The sequence below is a fragment of the Cheilinus undulatus genome, linkage group 4, assembly GCF_018320785.1.
Source record: "Cheilinus undulatus linkage group 4, ASM1832078v1, whole genome shotgun sequence".
NCBI lineage: Eukaryota > Metazoa > Chordata > Actinopteri > Labriformes > Labridae > Cheilinus > Cheilinus undulatus.
This window is the reverse complement of record NC_054868.1, coordinates 20,651,765-20,666,535: the sequence shown is the minus strand read 5'-3', so window position 1 is coordinate 20,666,535 and position 14,771 is coordinate 20,651,765. Positions and strand designations below refer to the sequence as shown.

The 14,771-nt window shown below is 38.8% G+C and overlaps 2 protein-coding genes across 2 annotated transcripts; one reads left to right on the top strand and one right to left on the bottom strand.

The window, feature by feature from the left end:
• Nucleotides 1-3,286: 3,286 nt before the first annotated feature.
• Nucleotides 3,287-5,348, bottom strand: tmem186 (transmembrane protein 186). Its single transcript, XM_041785883.1, has 2 exons — nucleotides 5,229-5,348; nucleotides 3,287-4,204 (listed from the first exon to the last, which is right to left on the bottom strand). The coding sequence occupies exons 1-2, from the start codon at nucleotides 5,229-5,231 to the stop codon at nucleotides 3,539-3,541; spliced, it is 669 nt and encodes a 222-aa protein (XP_041641817.1). The 5' UTR covers nucleotides 5,232-5,348; the 3' UTR covers nucleotides 3,287-3,538.
• Nucleotides 5,349-5,408: 60 nt separating this feature from the next.
• On the top strand, nucleotides 5,409-14,295 carry gde1 (glycerophosphodiester phosphodiesterase 1). The gene is made up of 6 exons (XM_041786226.1): nucleotides 5,409-5,999; nucleotides 8,153-8,328; nucleotides 9,212-9,317; nucleotides 9,969-10,061; nucleotides 11,492-11,703; nucleotides 12,647-14,295. The coding sequence occupies exons 1-6, from the start codon at nucleotides 5,730-5,732 to the stop codon at nucleotides 12,792-12,794; spliced, it is 1,005 nt and encodes a 334-aa protein (XP_041642160.1). The 5' UTR covers nucleotides 5,409-5,729; the 3' UTR covers nucleotides 12,795-14,295.
• The last annotated feature ends 476 nt before the right edge of the window (nucleotides 14,296-14,771 follow it).

Below are 14,771 nucleotides of genomic sequence, written 5' to 3'. Positions count from 1 at the left end.
CCCAGCAGTGAGGTTGCACACGCCATGTGGAGTCCTTAAAGCAGGTAGCCTGGTTTTAAATCCAAGGCTCCCTTCCCACATCCTTCACTTGGACCAGTGACTCACAACTTTTATTCCATGGAGCTGCCCCCTCATCTGGTATCTAAAGCTGTGACCCCCCCCCCCCAACACAACTTTTTGAATTGGACTTTTCCACAATATTCTAATAATTTAAGACAGTGGAGAGAGATTTTCATACTGTGAAAAGATTTGTGTGAGATTCAGAGCACAGACGGGTTTGTTCAGATAAAAAGTGTATTAAGGAAAGTTTCTGTAAGGCAAATTCATCATTTTAAGAAAGCAGTTGTGAACAAATCCACGATGAGTAGCAAACAGGTATTTGAAGCTGCTGGAGTCCCCACAACCTCTCAATGAAGGATCCTCCAGAGGCTTGCTGATGTGTGTAAAGCCACCCTTGCCCACAAGGAGAAATGTTTGCAGTAATCTTTTCACAGTAAGATGATCTCTCTGAATATTTCCTGAAATATCCAGTGTTTTCATACCTTTCAGAGATACTGCAATATTTCAGACTTTCATCTCCAGAAAGATCTTTCTTTTTCCCCATATTACATGAAACCTGTGACTTGCTTAATAATGTGGAATAATCTACTTTAGCAGTTTCCCTTTAATCAGGCTCACCTGGTAAACTAATGACCAAACCTGAGTGAGACTGATGTCAGTGATGGAAACTGACGGGAGAAGCAGCACAATAGATAACTTTGATTGAAAAACTAAACTCTTCTTCAGGTGCAGCCAGGAAGTAAACAGCTCTGGTCATGTGACAATTTACTCTAAACATGTGATGCTGCACAAATTTCATCTAAAAATTGTATTATTTCAGTTTTTACAGAAAAAAAATCACCAAGCAACATTTTTAAAGCTTTGTTCTGGCAGGTTTTCTCAAATAGAGAAAGAGTAGAGTGAGATAGCTTTATGTGCAAATACTGTCTTAAAGCACAAATGTTAGGTAAAAAGTTAGCAAGATTTTATCTCTGAAAACCTCTGTCTGCAAATCACTGTACATAAATTACCTGGACTAATTATTTAATAAATTATTTAAAAAGTGCACACTATAAAAATGAACTTCAAATTCTTCATAAAGAAGATTTAGCTCTTCAATTTAACTTAAAGGTTTCTTGAACTCATGCTATTCTTAAACTATCTATGCTTATTATATACAATCATGGGCAAAAGTATTGGCACCCCTGGAATTTTTCCAGAAAATACACCATTTCTCCCAGAAAGTGTTGCAATTATAAATATTTTTGGTTAACACGTGTAAAAGAAGAAAAAGCAGAAGAAAAAAAGCCAATGTGATGTTATGCTATTGTACTGCGCAGAAAAAAAGGCATATGCCCTGCGGTGGGAAGCGTGAAAACTAATATAAATAATTCTAAAGAAAAAAGAGAGAATGTGATGAATAAAATTCAGAAAGAATCAGACTGTATATAGCACTGTATGCTGCACAATATAAAGAGTTAGTGATATTTTACCACTATGTCTCTTCAGGCCACCAGAGGGCAGGAGTCAGCTGACTAGGAGAACATAGAGCTTGAGGACTGTCACTACTGAAGCAGGGGCTCAAGAAGATCTGTAAAGAGCTCTTTAAAGTGTGAGAATTTCTTCCCATCTGAAATAATTTTCCCTTTAAGGCAATGAAAACATTTTTCTTAATCAACCTTATCCTTCCTTATGTAAAATTTCATACCCATAAGTGCAATTTTTTATATATTTTGTATCATTTTTCCAGTTTTAATAAAAAACACTGAAATGTAATTTTCTACTACATTACAAAGCAGTAAAAGAAAAGCAAAATTATCTAAATTCATGGGATTTTATCATGTTGTTTTTATTATATGTGTAATATACACTTACTGGCCACTTTATTTGGTACACCTTACTAGTACTAGGTTGGACCCCCTTTTGGCTTCAGAACTTCCTTAGTTCTTTGTGTCAGTTTCAACAAGGTGTTGAAAACATTCCTCAGAGATTTTGGTCCATATTGACAATACAGCATCACACAGTTTTTGCAGATCTGTCGGCTGCGCATCCATGATGTGAATCTCCTGTTCCACCGCATCCCCCAGGTGCTATGTTGAATTGAGATCTGGTGACTGTGGAGGCCACTGGAGTACAGTGAACTTAATGTTATGTTTAAGAAACCAGTTTTGAGCTTTGTGACATGGCACATTGTCCTGCTTGAAGTAGCCATCAGAAGATAGGTACACTGTGGTCATAAAAGGATGGACATAGTCAGCAATACTCAGGAAGGCTGTGGCATTTCAACGATTCTCAATTGGTGCTAAGGGGCCCAAAGTATGCCTAGAAAATATCCTCCACTCCATATACCACCAGCAGCCTGAACCGTTGACACAAGATAGGATGGATCCATGCTTTCATGTTGTTTATGCCAAATTCTGACCCTACCATCTGAATGTCGCAGCTGATATCGAGACTCATCAGACCAGGCAACGTTTTTCCAATCTTCTATTGTCCAACTTTGGTGAGCCTGTGTGAACTGTAGCCTCATTGTCCTGTTCTTAGCAGAGAGGGTACCCAGTCTGGTCTTCTGCTGCTGTAGCCCATCTGCTTCAAGGTTCGATGTGTTGTATGTTTAGAGATTGTATTCTGCATACCTTGGTTGTAATGTGTAGTTATTACTGTTGCCTTTCTATCCTCTCAAACCAGCAACAAATCTGATGCTCAGTTTGAAATTCAGCAAGTCATCTTGACCACATCTACATGCCTAAATGCACTGAGTTGCTGCCATGTGATTGGCTGTTTAGCTATTTTTGTTAACAAGCAATTGATTAGGTGTACCTGATAAAGTGGTTGGTGGGTGTCAATGATATGTTATGTTACTGATATGATGTACCCCTGGTATCTCACGGTCTTGTACTTATCAGTCTGTTTGTATATTTTGTATTTTTCTGTGTTCCATGTTCAAGTTAAGAACAAAGGGCCTCATTCACCAAACATGGTGAATATTATTATACATTTTTCAATCTGATTTTTTTTACTATACATATCATTTTTGTCTTTTGTATGATGGTTTTATACCCATCTCAATATCCAGATTTTACCCAGAACACTTTTGTGAAGTGTTGGGAAGATTAAAATGTTTAACATTTTTTGTTTAGAGTAAAGGACCTTTGCTGGACCTTGCTTGTCTTAATATTTCCAGCTGTACTCTGGATCATCTTTTATTAAGATATAAAACAAATATCAGTCACACAACCTCAAACTTTTTACCAGCTTTTCACATTTAATTCATTGTTTCTAAACATAAGTTAGCAGAGCTGTCTTGGACATTTACCATTTCACTCTGAAGCCTCAGTCCTGCTAAGGCTTGTTAAAGCAAGTTTAACTGAGTAAATCACAAATCATCTTTACTGGTGGGCATGACAGCCAGACAGATGCCAGTAAATCTTGTTTTCAGTAATCAATAATATTAACTGTTGACAAATATCATCTTAGCCTGTAGTTTTTCCACAGATCATTATTGTAAGGTTCCAAACACTTTCTCAAAGCCCTGCTTGTCCACAACACGTCCATAATAGATGGAGAAATAAAATGTCTGTGGGTTGCTGTAGGTCTTCAGCTTCAATATTGTCTCATTTAGAGAGTCCCCTGTGTCAGCGATGGTCATTACATCCGACACAGGTAGGAAGATGTCGTTACGCTTGCCCCAGAAGGTGAGGTGGCTCACTTTGAGAGTGCTCTGTGATGGGTCCAGGTACATCATTCCAACAATCCTTCTGAAAAAGTGACTGGCAGTGTATAGCATGACACCAGCAAACAGTGCTATCCCGGTTGTGTAGCTGACAAGAAAGAGGGAGACATCTCCGTGGAGATATAGGGCTAATACTGGTGGCAGAATGACCAGAGTGAAAGCAGTTTGGAGCAGTTTGAGCCTGGACACGGCTCTAAGGAGTTTTATGTGTGGCAGGGTGTAAATCATGGTGTATTTCTGTGTGGACAAGTCTGAATACCTGACAAGGGCTGTGATTTTAGGTATAAAGTGTCCACTAAAGTTCTGCTGGGCAGGTGTGTGACCTGGTAAATGAGGCTGCACACCATATGTCATCCGGCCTGTGAGCAGACATGATCCCCTGGTACAGGACAGGATGCGGGAGGTCAGCCTACGCAGCACCACTGATCTGTTCTGTAGAGAAAAGACCAATTACTTCACATTAACCAAAACATTTTTACATTTCATAACACAAATTTACATTAGCAAACCCCTTTTACAAATGACAAAGTTACATTTTAAAAACAAATTTACAATAAATCCAATGAAAAATTACTAATTCTTGAAAACCTTTATAAAACATTAAACAACTACACAAAGTCTGATAAAAAAAATTACAAAGTCTGAAACACTTCTGAAACAAATGACGAAACAAATTCATGTTTTAAAAATAAATTTAAAATAAATTCAATACAAAATAACAAAATCAGAAACACTTCAAAACATTTTTATGTTTCATGAAACAATTTAAAAAAAAAAAAAAACACATCAAATATTTAATTTGCATTTTACAAAATAAATTCCCAAAACAGTTTCACATGAGCTGAGACAAATTCTCCAATTTGCAGAACACTTTTAGAACTTTTTAAACAAATTAACAAACAACAGTATCCAAGCAAAAGTGAACATACTTGCTGGAAGTCACCCAAAGTTGCAAGTATCGTTAAAGACTTCAAAATTAGTTTCCGTTTGTAAAAGTGTTTCAGACTTTCCAATTCTGTATCAGACTTTGGAAATTTGTTTCAAGTTTTGTAGAAATGTTTCAGACTCTGTCATTTTGTTTCAAGCTTTTCAAAAGTGTGTCAGATTTTGTAATTTTCGTATTGCATTTCCAGGCCACCGTACTCTATGGTGTGCTAGTGGAATAATTTACATTTCAGTACCTAAGGGGAAATCCTTCGTTCACCTACGCTCATGCTTATAAGACTAGCATTTAAGCAACAAAGCATTTGTTTGAATTAACCAACATTTAACTGCTTTTCTTTTCAGTATTAAGAAACTGCTGATGATATTCCGCAGTCCTGACTGAGCAGTCATACTTCAAGAGTCCTCAGCGGCTAATAATTTAACTATAACACCCGTTCCCGGTCTCTTGGAGAACAGTGAAATCATTGACACTATTGACACAAATTGACACTAAGAAAAGAAAAACACTCACCATGACCGGCGACGAACTAAATACGGGATAGAGAACATGGAAAAATAAAGCTTTTATTTTTAAGAAGAGGCAAAGGTGTACTGTAATGTAACCGGAAGCACATACGCCGACCCGGAAGTACTGTCAATCTTATCAGGGTTCTTTTTCCTGTTTGTGTGCCCCTGTTATGAACCTGTTTCGGTTTGCGGAAATGAGACGCACTGAGCAGATGTCATATCCGTTCTAATGAGAAGAGAAACCAGACATTATTCCTCCTTTTAGTCCTGGTTCGGTCAGACCAGACCAGAGACAGGTTGTCCTGGTCTTACGTGTTCTATTTATGAGCCTCCGAAGAGGTGTTATGTCTGAGCTAGACGGAATATGACCATATTTCGGACCACGTTGTGGTGTTTAAGAAAGGGTACGTTACAGGAGGGGGGGACTAACGGCAGGGTCGCATTTATATCAAGGTGCTACTTTTCTATCCTCTGAAACACTTTTGAAAGGCAAGCAAGGACAACAATGCTGCAGCTTGGAGATGAAGTCAGTCTGTACTCCGTCGTCTTCGTCCTGGTCCTGCTGGGAACCCGAAGCCCGCTGTGGACGACCGCACTCACCGCTTCCCTTTACCTCTTTGTGGCCATGTTTCGGTTCCCCCAGGTACCGTCCAGCCGAGCCCGGCAGGTGCTGCACCCCGCCAAGGGCATGGCTGGCTCCGGCCAGGTGTCGGTGGTCGCTCACCGGGGCGGTGGGCACGACGCTCCGGAGAACACGATAGCAGCAATCCGGGAGGTGAGAGGGGTCTGTGAAGGTTATGGGTTCTTATACCGCATCTTACAGCTTGTGTTAGCAGGGGTTCTGAGCTGCACACCAACACTGGAGCAGAAATATTTCACATCTTCATCCCTGGTAACTATTTTCACTAGGGGGGTAAAAAAAAAGACTACATCTTGTCCTTAACCTGTGATGACCACCACTGTTATCATTCATATCTATTATACACTACAACGTTGTTAATAACTGGGCAAAAATATTTTCAGCTGATAAAACACGTCCTACATCGTCTTGATGGTTAGATATATTTTCTCATTTGAAGAGGATGGGTTCATACTCATTTGGAAAATATCAACTGTTATGAAAAAAAGCCAATGAATCCGTTAACTACTATATCTACTGAGTACCTTTTCATAACACACCATGTTGAGTGTACAGATTGTACTATTTGTAGAACAGAAACAGCACAATACACAAAAGACAAAGCACTTGGAAACAGTGGAAGAAAGAAAAATGTATATATTTCAAGCAGAAACCTCTGGTAAAACCAGACTAATTTGTGGGAAGCCATCTACTCTGCAGTACTGGTGCATGTCAAACAATTAGAATATCATGAAAAAAAACTTTTTTCCCTGTGATTTAATTCAAGAAGTTAATCTTCCATATATTAAAGATGCATCACAGACAAAGTGAAATATTTAAAGACTTTTTTGTTTTGATTTTGATGATTATGACTTCCAGCTGCAGTACCACTGTTTTAAAATATTGAAATATCGTAAAACACCAGTCCAATAAGGTGTTATAACACAGAAATGTTGACCCTCTGAAAAATAATGCTTTTATGTTCTCAGTAATTGGTTGTAGCTCTTTTGGCTCAGCTACTGCATCAGTGATGCATGGAGGGGATCAGTCTGTGGCACTGCTGGGGTGTTATGAAGCCCAGGTTGCTTTGTCAGCAGCCTTCAGCCCTTCTGTATTGTTGAGTCTGGTGTCTCCCTTCTCTTGACAGTAATCCAGAGATTCTTGACAGCGTTCAGGTCAGGCCAGTTGGCTGGCCAGTCAAACACAGTAACACCATGGTCAGTAAACCAGTTTCTGGTAGTTTTAGCTTCTCTGTGAGCAGGCGCCAAGTCCTGGTGGACAAGGAAATCAGTATCTCCATAAAGCTTCTTAGCAAATGGAAGCATGAAGTGCTCAAAAATCTTCTGGTAGACGGCTGACAGCATTGACTCTAGACATGATAAAGTACAGTGGGCCAAAAGCAGCAGATGACATGACACCCCAAACCATCATTGACAGTGAAACCTGAGAGCACTGGAATTCAAGCATTTTGGATTCCTCTCTGATCCTCCTCCAGACACTGGAACCTTGATTTCCAAATGAAATTCAAAATTTAATGTCATCTGAAAAGAGTCCGGTTCTCTTTCTCCTTAGCCCAGGTGAGATGCTTATATCATCAGCGGTTAAGGGTTGGCTTGACCCTAGGGACATGTAGTCCAGTTCCAGGACCTTTCTGTGTTCAATGGCTCTTAATTCACTGACTCCAGCCTCAGTCCACTCCTTGTGAAACCCCCCTAAGTTTTTTAATCTGCTTTGTTTGACAGTCCTCTCAAGGCTGAGCTCATCTCTGTTGCTTTTGCACCTTTTCTTACCACACTTTTCTCTTCCATTCAACTATCCATAATATGCATGATACAGCCTCTGAGAACAGCCTGCCTTTTCAGCAGTGACCTTTTGTGGCTTACCCTCCTTGTGAAGGGTGTCAGTGATTGTCTTCTGGACTATAGTCAGCAGTCTTCCCCATGATTGTGTTTGTGTGTACTGAACCTGAGTTTCTACAATATTTTAATATTTGGAGATAATGGATTTTTGATTTTCGTAAGTTTTAAGCTGTTACCATTAAGATGGGCCAAAAATTAAGTCCTCTTCTGTTTCACTTGTATCGGATGAATCCTGAATATAAAAAAATTTAACTTTCTAAAGTTACACAGGAAAGAAATTAACTTTTATTTAAAATTCAGATTTGTTTAGATGCACCTGTGCTCTAAATTGTCCCATAATGAGGATAAAAGTGGATCTTGAACCTTTAGAGACAAGATTTTCTGGTTTGTAGCAGAAAATAAATCCCCCAGAATTACAGCCAACCCTTTTGTTTGTCTGTCCTGCTGCAGGCCAGTAAAAATGGGGCGACAGGCGTAGAGTTGGACCTGGAGTTTTCAGCAGATGGCATCCCGATACTTATGCACGATGACACCATAGACCGTACCACTAACGGGTCAGGACCGCTCAGGCAGATGAAGATGTGTGAGCTGGGCAAACTCGACGCAGCTGCTAAACATCGACTGAGGTAAGAGATATGAGATATGTACAGACGGAAAGGCATGGACTAATGGGAAGACATTACTGACTTTTTGTAGAATTTGACTGCAGCTATCACTTCAGAACTGAAAATCAAAAGTACTTTATTAGTTGGAAATCACAGATGCAGGATTTGGTTTAATACCAGAATACTGAAAAGTTGAGAAATAACAAATGATCTAAACAGAGTGCACTGACATTTTAGATAAATGACATTACTGTACAACTCACATCCCCTTAGCATATGTAATCTAATTACATTTTCACTAAAATTACATTGAAACTAAATGAAGACATACAGTAATATCAGTCATGCCAGTTTATTATTTGTTTACTGATTTGAGTTAAATGTCATAATTAAATCCTCTAGTTGACTGTATTGCCTTTCCTCATATTTGAAGTCACCTGATTGTAATGAATATCTGCAATATTGGCATGCTGCATATACATGTGACATGTTTACAAATTTAGAAGCTCTGTGCAGACTGTAAATCCTTATTTATAACGACAGTTGGAGTGAAAAAGAAAGATAAAAGGAAGGGGGTGACTGGGGAGCAATAGATTGCTGAAAATGCCGCAAGGTACACAAGTCACACATATTTTTTTTATGTCACAGCTTGCTGATGTAGCTTGCCTTGAGCAGGAGATCAGAGGCCTATGTTTCCACTTAGGGTTGTTAGTCTTGTTTTCAGTTTTGAATATGTTCTCTGATGTAGAGTTATCTGTACTGACTTGTTTAGGTCCTGCTGTTGGGAATGCAGTATAGATATGTTAAAAATTATCAATTACAGTTGGAGTTTGATACTTTTGTACAGTGTTTAACTGTTTGGAAGACATGCTGAGTCAATAATATTTGTGTCATTCATCACCAGGGAAAAGTTTGCAGGAGAGAAGATCCCAACCCTGGAGGAGGCAGTAGAGGAGTGCATTAAGCTGCAGCTCACTATCTACTTTGATGTCAAGGGTCATCCGGATGAGGTGCAGCCAACCAACCAAACAATTTAAGGCTTGTTTACATGCAATCTGTCTGTGATTGTTGATTTAATTGATCTGTATCAAGTCAACATTACATAAAGAAGAGAACATGAGGATAATAGTCTGAAGCTTTTACTGTCTACAATGTGTGATCATCGGTTGGGGTGTGCTTGTTTAATGTTCCAGTGCTTGACACTGAGAAGTACTGTAGGGCATCTAGAGCACTTGTTTCAGTTTGTGCTGTACTTTGGAACAGACTGAACCCCCATACACAGAAAAAAACACACATTCATTGCCACATGCATGTTTTATTTGCTCTGTATCATATTGCATCATCACTGAATGTTTTTGCACCTTGTAGTACTATTGATTGCACATATTGAAGGGCAACTATTGAGGCTTGCAACAATCTTGCACCTTTTAAAGCTGGATGAGCTGTTTGCTACTCAGCACATTTTTGATGAGTCAGGAATGTAGAGCTGCAGCAGTGGTTGTTGTTTCAGGCACGGACATTTCTGAGTTCAGGGCCCACAGCTGAGTGTCCGCATGCACACAGCTGCTAGTCACCACACACGCAGTGAGAAAAAAACCTCCCACATTCATCTCTTCACACTTGACTGTCCTACAATAACCATGTTTTTGTGCCTCTCCCAGGCAGCTGCAGCCCTTAAAGAGCTGTATAAAAAACATCCAGTCCTCTACAATAGCAGCATCGTGTGCTCCTTTGAGCCCAAAGTCATCTACAGGGTGAGAAAACTCTTTGAAGTGTTTTAAAAGTGTTTGGTTAGTCCTACAAATGAGTAAGGATTTTTTTTTTTTTGTATTTGTTGGGCAAATTAGAGTAGGTTAAAAGGGGGCAGTTAATATACACCTCATTTACACAATGCATAAACAAAGACTTATATCCTATTGGGGCATTAAGATACAGTGGTAATCCTTAATGCTTAGTGTGGAGGAAATGTCACCCATAAGGGGGGGTAAAGGGGGAGCTTTCTGGGGCCTAGCCAAACTGGAGGCCAGCAAATCATGGTCCTCTGTAAAGTTAAGCTGTGATAACCATATTTTATATTTAACCTGAATAATAATCACTTTTATCAAAGCAACAAAAATGAATTTCATTTATTTATGCTGTAGTACAATGTAGCCTTTTTCAAAATTTAAAGCCCTTTTCTTAAACCAGCATTAGCTTTTTATTGGTCATGTTGAAAATGTGGATGGGCACACTGAACTAAATGATTAGGACAGTAATGTCAGACTTCAAAACTAAGCCATGATATGGGCAAATGTCAGGATGTCAGAAAACACAGCAGAAAAAACTGAGACAACTGTAATGAAAAGTAATAAAATAATTGTGACAAGAGCCAGCAAAATAGGCAATAAACAAAGAAATCTGCAAAAAGTGGCAATAAATAAGTTTAAACAGCAAAAAGCAGCAAAAATTGGTTTGAAGTGGTAAAAAAGAGGCAAACCAGTGACATTAATGGGCATGTAGTGACAACAGTGGGTTGAAAGTCTTCGAAAGCTGAAGAAATGGGCAAACAGCAAAAATTGGTTTTAAGGTGTGTAAAGGTGAAAAAAAAAAAAAACAGTGAATATGAATCAAAAGTGGCAAAAATGGGTTAAAACTGTCTAAAGATGTGGCAAAAAAGTAGCAAAAATGGATGAAAGCAGCAAAACGTGGTTAAAAGGGGCAAAAAGGGTTAAAAACAGCAAAAAATTATTTAAAAATGCAATATAGCAGTGTTGAATGACTTAACTGGGCTTTGCCTGAATAGCGCCAGTGTGCAAATTTCATTGTCGGCACTCACAGCGCTCAAAGTGTGAGGCTCTGGCTCATCCTCTCTGACACACCAGTAATTCTAGCTATAAAAAGAAGGAAACCATAACCCTAACCATAGGGGTTAACTTCACAAGTATGCCTAAAAGACAACAAATCACAGCCCTTTAAATCTCATAAACAGTTGCAAAAGCATAAATTACAGTTATTATGTGCATAAGCAATTGTGAACTGTAAACTTTAATTGAACTACCTTCTTTAAATACATTTTCAAACCATATGGGAAAGAAAAGACTAACCTTATTTAGAACACCAGAGCCTAGATTTCTGTCTCTCCTTTTTATTGCATATGTCACAATAGCCATTACTAAATCTCTGTCTCTGCTCCATTTTGACCCAGATGAGACAGAGCGACCCTGAAGTGGTCACAGCATTGACCCACCGACCCTGGAGCCTGAGCCGGTTCGGAGATGGGGCCCCGCGATTCACACCACTATGGAAACATTATTGGATGACACTAATGGACATCGTGTTAGACTGGGCTCACCATCACGTGCTGTGGAAGCTCTGTGGCACCTCTGCCTTTCTCATACAGAAGAACTTTGTCTCACCGTGAGTCTGCTTTTTGCAAAGGGGGTTGATTTGAGCATCAGCTCTTTCTATTTATTTATTGGTTCTGTATGGCATATTTACTAGTGCAGCATGATTTGGTAATAATGTGAATGTGTGCTTAACTGGACAATATTGCAATTTGCGATCATGATGATGATACATAATGGTATCACAGGTCTATTGCTTGGTTATAATGGAAAATGCAGAGAATGACAGTTTAAAGTGTGTATTTCTCAGCTCAAAACATACGGAAGCATTTCAGTCGCGTCCAATTGTTTTACTATCTTACTGCAAAATGAATATACAGTCTTTCTTGGTGGAGAAGGTTCCGTTCAAAAGATGCTCCCTAGGTTAGGCAAGCAGTATGCTTGACTTTCCAGGGAGCGCATATTGATACATTAATGACATTGCATACTGAATACAATGATATTAGTTCAAAGCAGTTAATCCATAGTAGCATGAATCTCAATATGAGGGTGCAACACACTTTATCCTATAAAGGAGGAGGCTGGGGTGGAGGAGCTTAAGCTTTGCCAGCAGCAGCAGCAGCATGGTGCATCAGCATTAATGCAAGCAGGGATTAGTGAGAAGTACGTCATATTTAAATGGACCGCCGTGTTTAGAGAAAGACCAGTGATTGGATGTGGGAGCTGGGAGGCGATGATTTCTGCAGGCATTTTTGTAATGCCTACAAAAATAAAAATACAAAAATAATTGCAGCCTCTTATGTAATTGCACATCCAGGCATTGTGATTGCAATTACAATTAGACAAACTGTGCAGAAATAGTATTTACAATATAAATCCACCGTGGAATGCATTCTCTTTTTTGTATTGTAATCTTGTATTTCATTCTCGTTCAAGAAATAAAACTGATATTCATAAATGGTTGTAACTACTAGTTTAATGAACAATATAAAAAGATTCTGCTTTTTCATCTGCAGGGACTACGTGCAGTACTGGTCCCAGAGAGGGGTGGAGGTGGTGGCATGGACAGTCAACACTCAGGTGGAGAAGGACTACTACCAGGAGCTGCTGCAGGTTAACTACATCACAGACAGCCTGCTGGAGGACTGTGAACCACATTACTAAGAGGCATACCAACACAGCACACAGTGTGTTCTCACAGGATTAAGAAATATAACTCCTATGAAAGGATCATCTCACTGTCTTCTAATCAGTCATTTTGTGGCATCAAGTGCCACTCTTTTTCCACGTATAAGCTTCTTTATTTGAGTGAGTGTGTAAGTGTGGATATTTGATTGAGAGGATGAAACCGTCTAGGGGGGTATACTACCAAACAGGGCATTGAAGCACCTACAAAGGTAGATCACTTCTTACCTGCATAGATCACTGCAGCTACTTATGCTGAATACCTCACCTACCTTAGAGCAGGTTGTATTAAGAGATTGACTTTTATGAAACACCAGACAGTCAGGTGTGTTGAGAGCTCTGAGAGCTGATCATGGGAGAGGAGGAGGGAGACCGACAAACGCTTTGTGCATCTCGTCTAAATTTCTATTAAAATCTCGTACATCAATAGTTATTTATACAATAATCATCTACAACAGAGGCTAATTAAAGCTCTGAAGCTTTTACTTTTTGGCATATAAGATATGAAATGAAGAATACTTATGGCTTTAAGTTATTTTTTCATATTCACTTTATACAAACCTCATACTGTAGCACTTGTATCAGTGAAGCTGCAGCTGATCAGTTTTGTCTTAAATTGTCAGACGCACCGCATGAGAAAAAAATTAGTTTAAGAGAAGAAATTGAGGTTCCTATCAGGGATGTTCAGATCTGTTGTGTACAAATAATAATGAAGTGGTATTGTAAGCCTTAATTTGCACATTCACTTTGTCATTTTTTTTTCTTCCTGCATATTTTTGCTGCAGTTGGGCTGATTTTAGTCTAGAACCTGTGTTTGACTTTGTGGTATTTTTATATCAAAGTTACTCCCAAGCTGAGAATCTACTGACAGCAGAAGTTTTTATGCTAGTGATGGGTTAAATCTGACTAAGTCCCTTTTACCTGGCACACTCATAGAAACTCTGGGTTGACCTAGAATCTAACACTGTTCAGGGTGATCTCCTTTGTCAGGGTCAGTGAAAATTGGTACCCTGGGTATGAACTCACTTCATAGTATACCCCTCCATAATGGCTGTCATACTTACTAAGAAGAGGCCAAATTGCATGTTTTATTCTGAATGACTACTTTTTCTCAGATGTGTTGAGGTACCTGACCTGCATTGATTTAAATATTTTTAATAAGGCAGTATGTTAAAAAAAATCAAATGTACTGTATTGAACAACTCAGGACTGCAGTGTTATATATATATATATATTTTTTTTTTTTTGACGGTAAAAGCTTCTTTTACTGACTATAAAGGCCTATCATGTCATCCACTGTTTTCTATGCAGAAAAGGCCATTTGTTTCAAGTAAACTACCTTAAATGAGATTTTATTGTTTATTAAACTTAAATTTAGAACCAGATATACGTACATTTTATAAGAGAATGAACAAGATTAGCATACAAATAGTAGTTTGAATGCGGTCTTCAGTGGGTTTATATTGTAAATACAACTCAAAATCAACAACCAACAACAATCACTCCAGCAATATGTCATACATTTACCAATTCACAAGCAGATGAACATTAAGGGATAAGCAAGCAGCGATGTGGGAGTAAGTATCCAAAGAGGTTAACTTTAGTACATGAGAGCTTATTGTAAAGCTCTGACTTCAAACTAAGGGGAAACAGCAGCAAGACCTCACATACAGTGAAAAGGTGTGAAATACAACAACACATGGAGACAGTAAATAGAGAATTCACACTGTGACTTGTAACAGCAGGAAGAGCTCAGGTGTAACTAATAACACCAGTGATGTTTCTGTTGAATAAGGTGTGAAAGTAGTTGAGCCAGTGAGCCAGTACCTGTGATATATGGGCCTTTGAACAGGAGAACATAACAGGTTGGAGCTGACATTAAGGTTATACTCTGTCTTTATTAATTCACTTGTAGAGATGTTTTGAGATTCCACAGAAATCTACACAGTTTGGCCT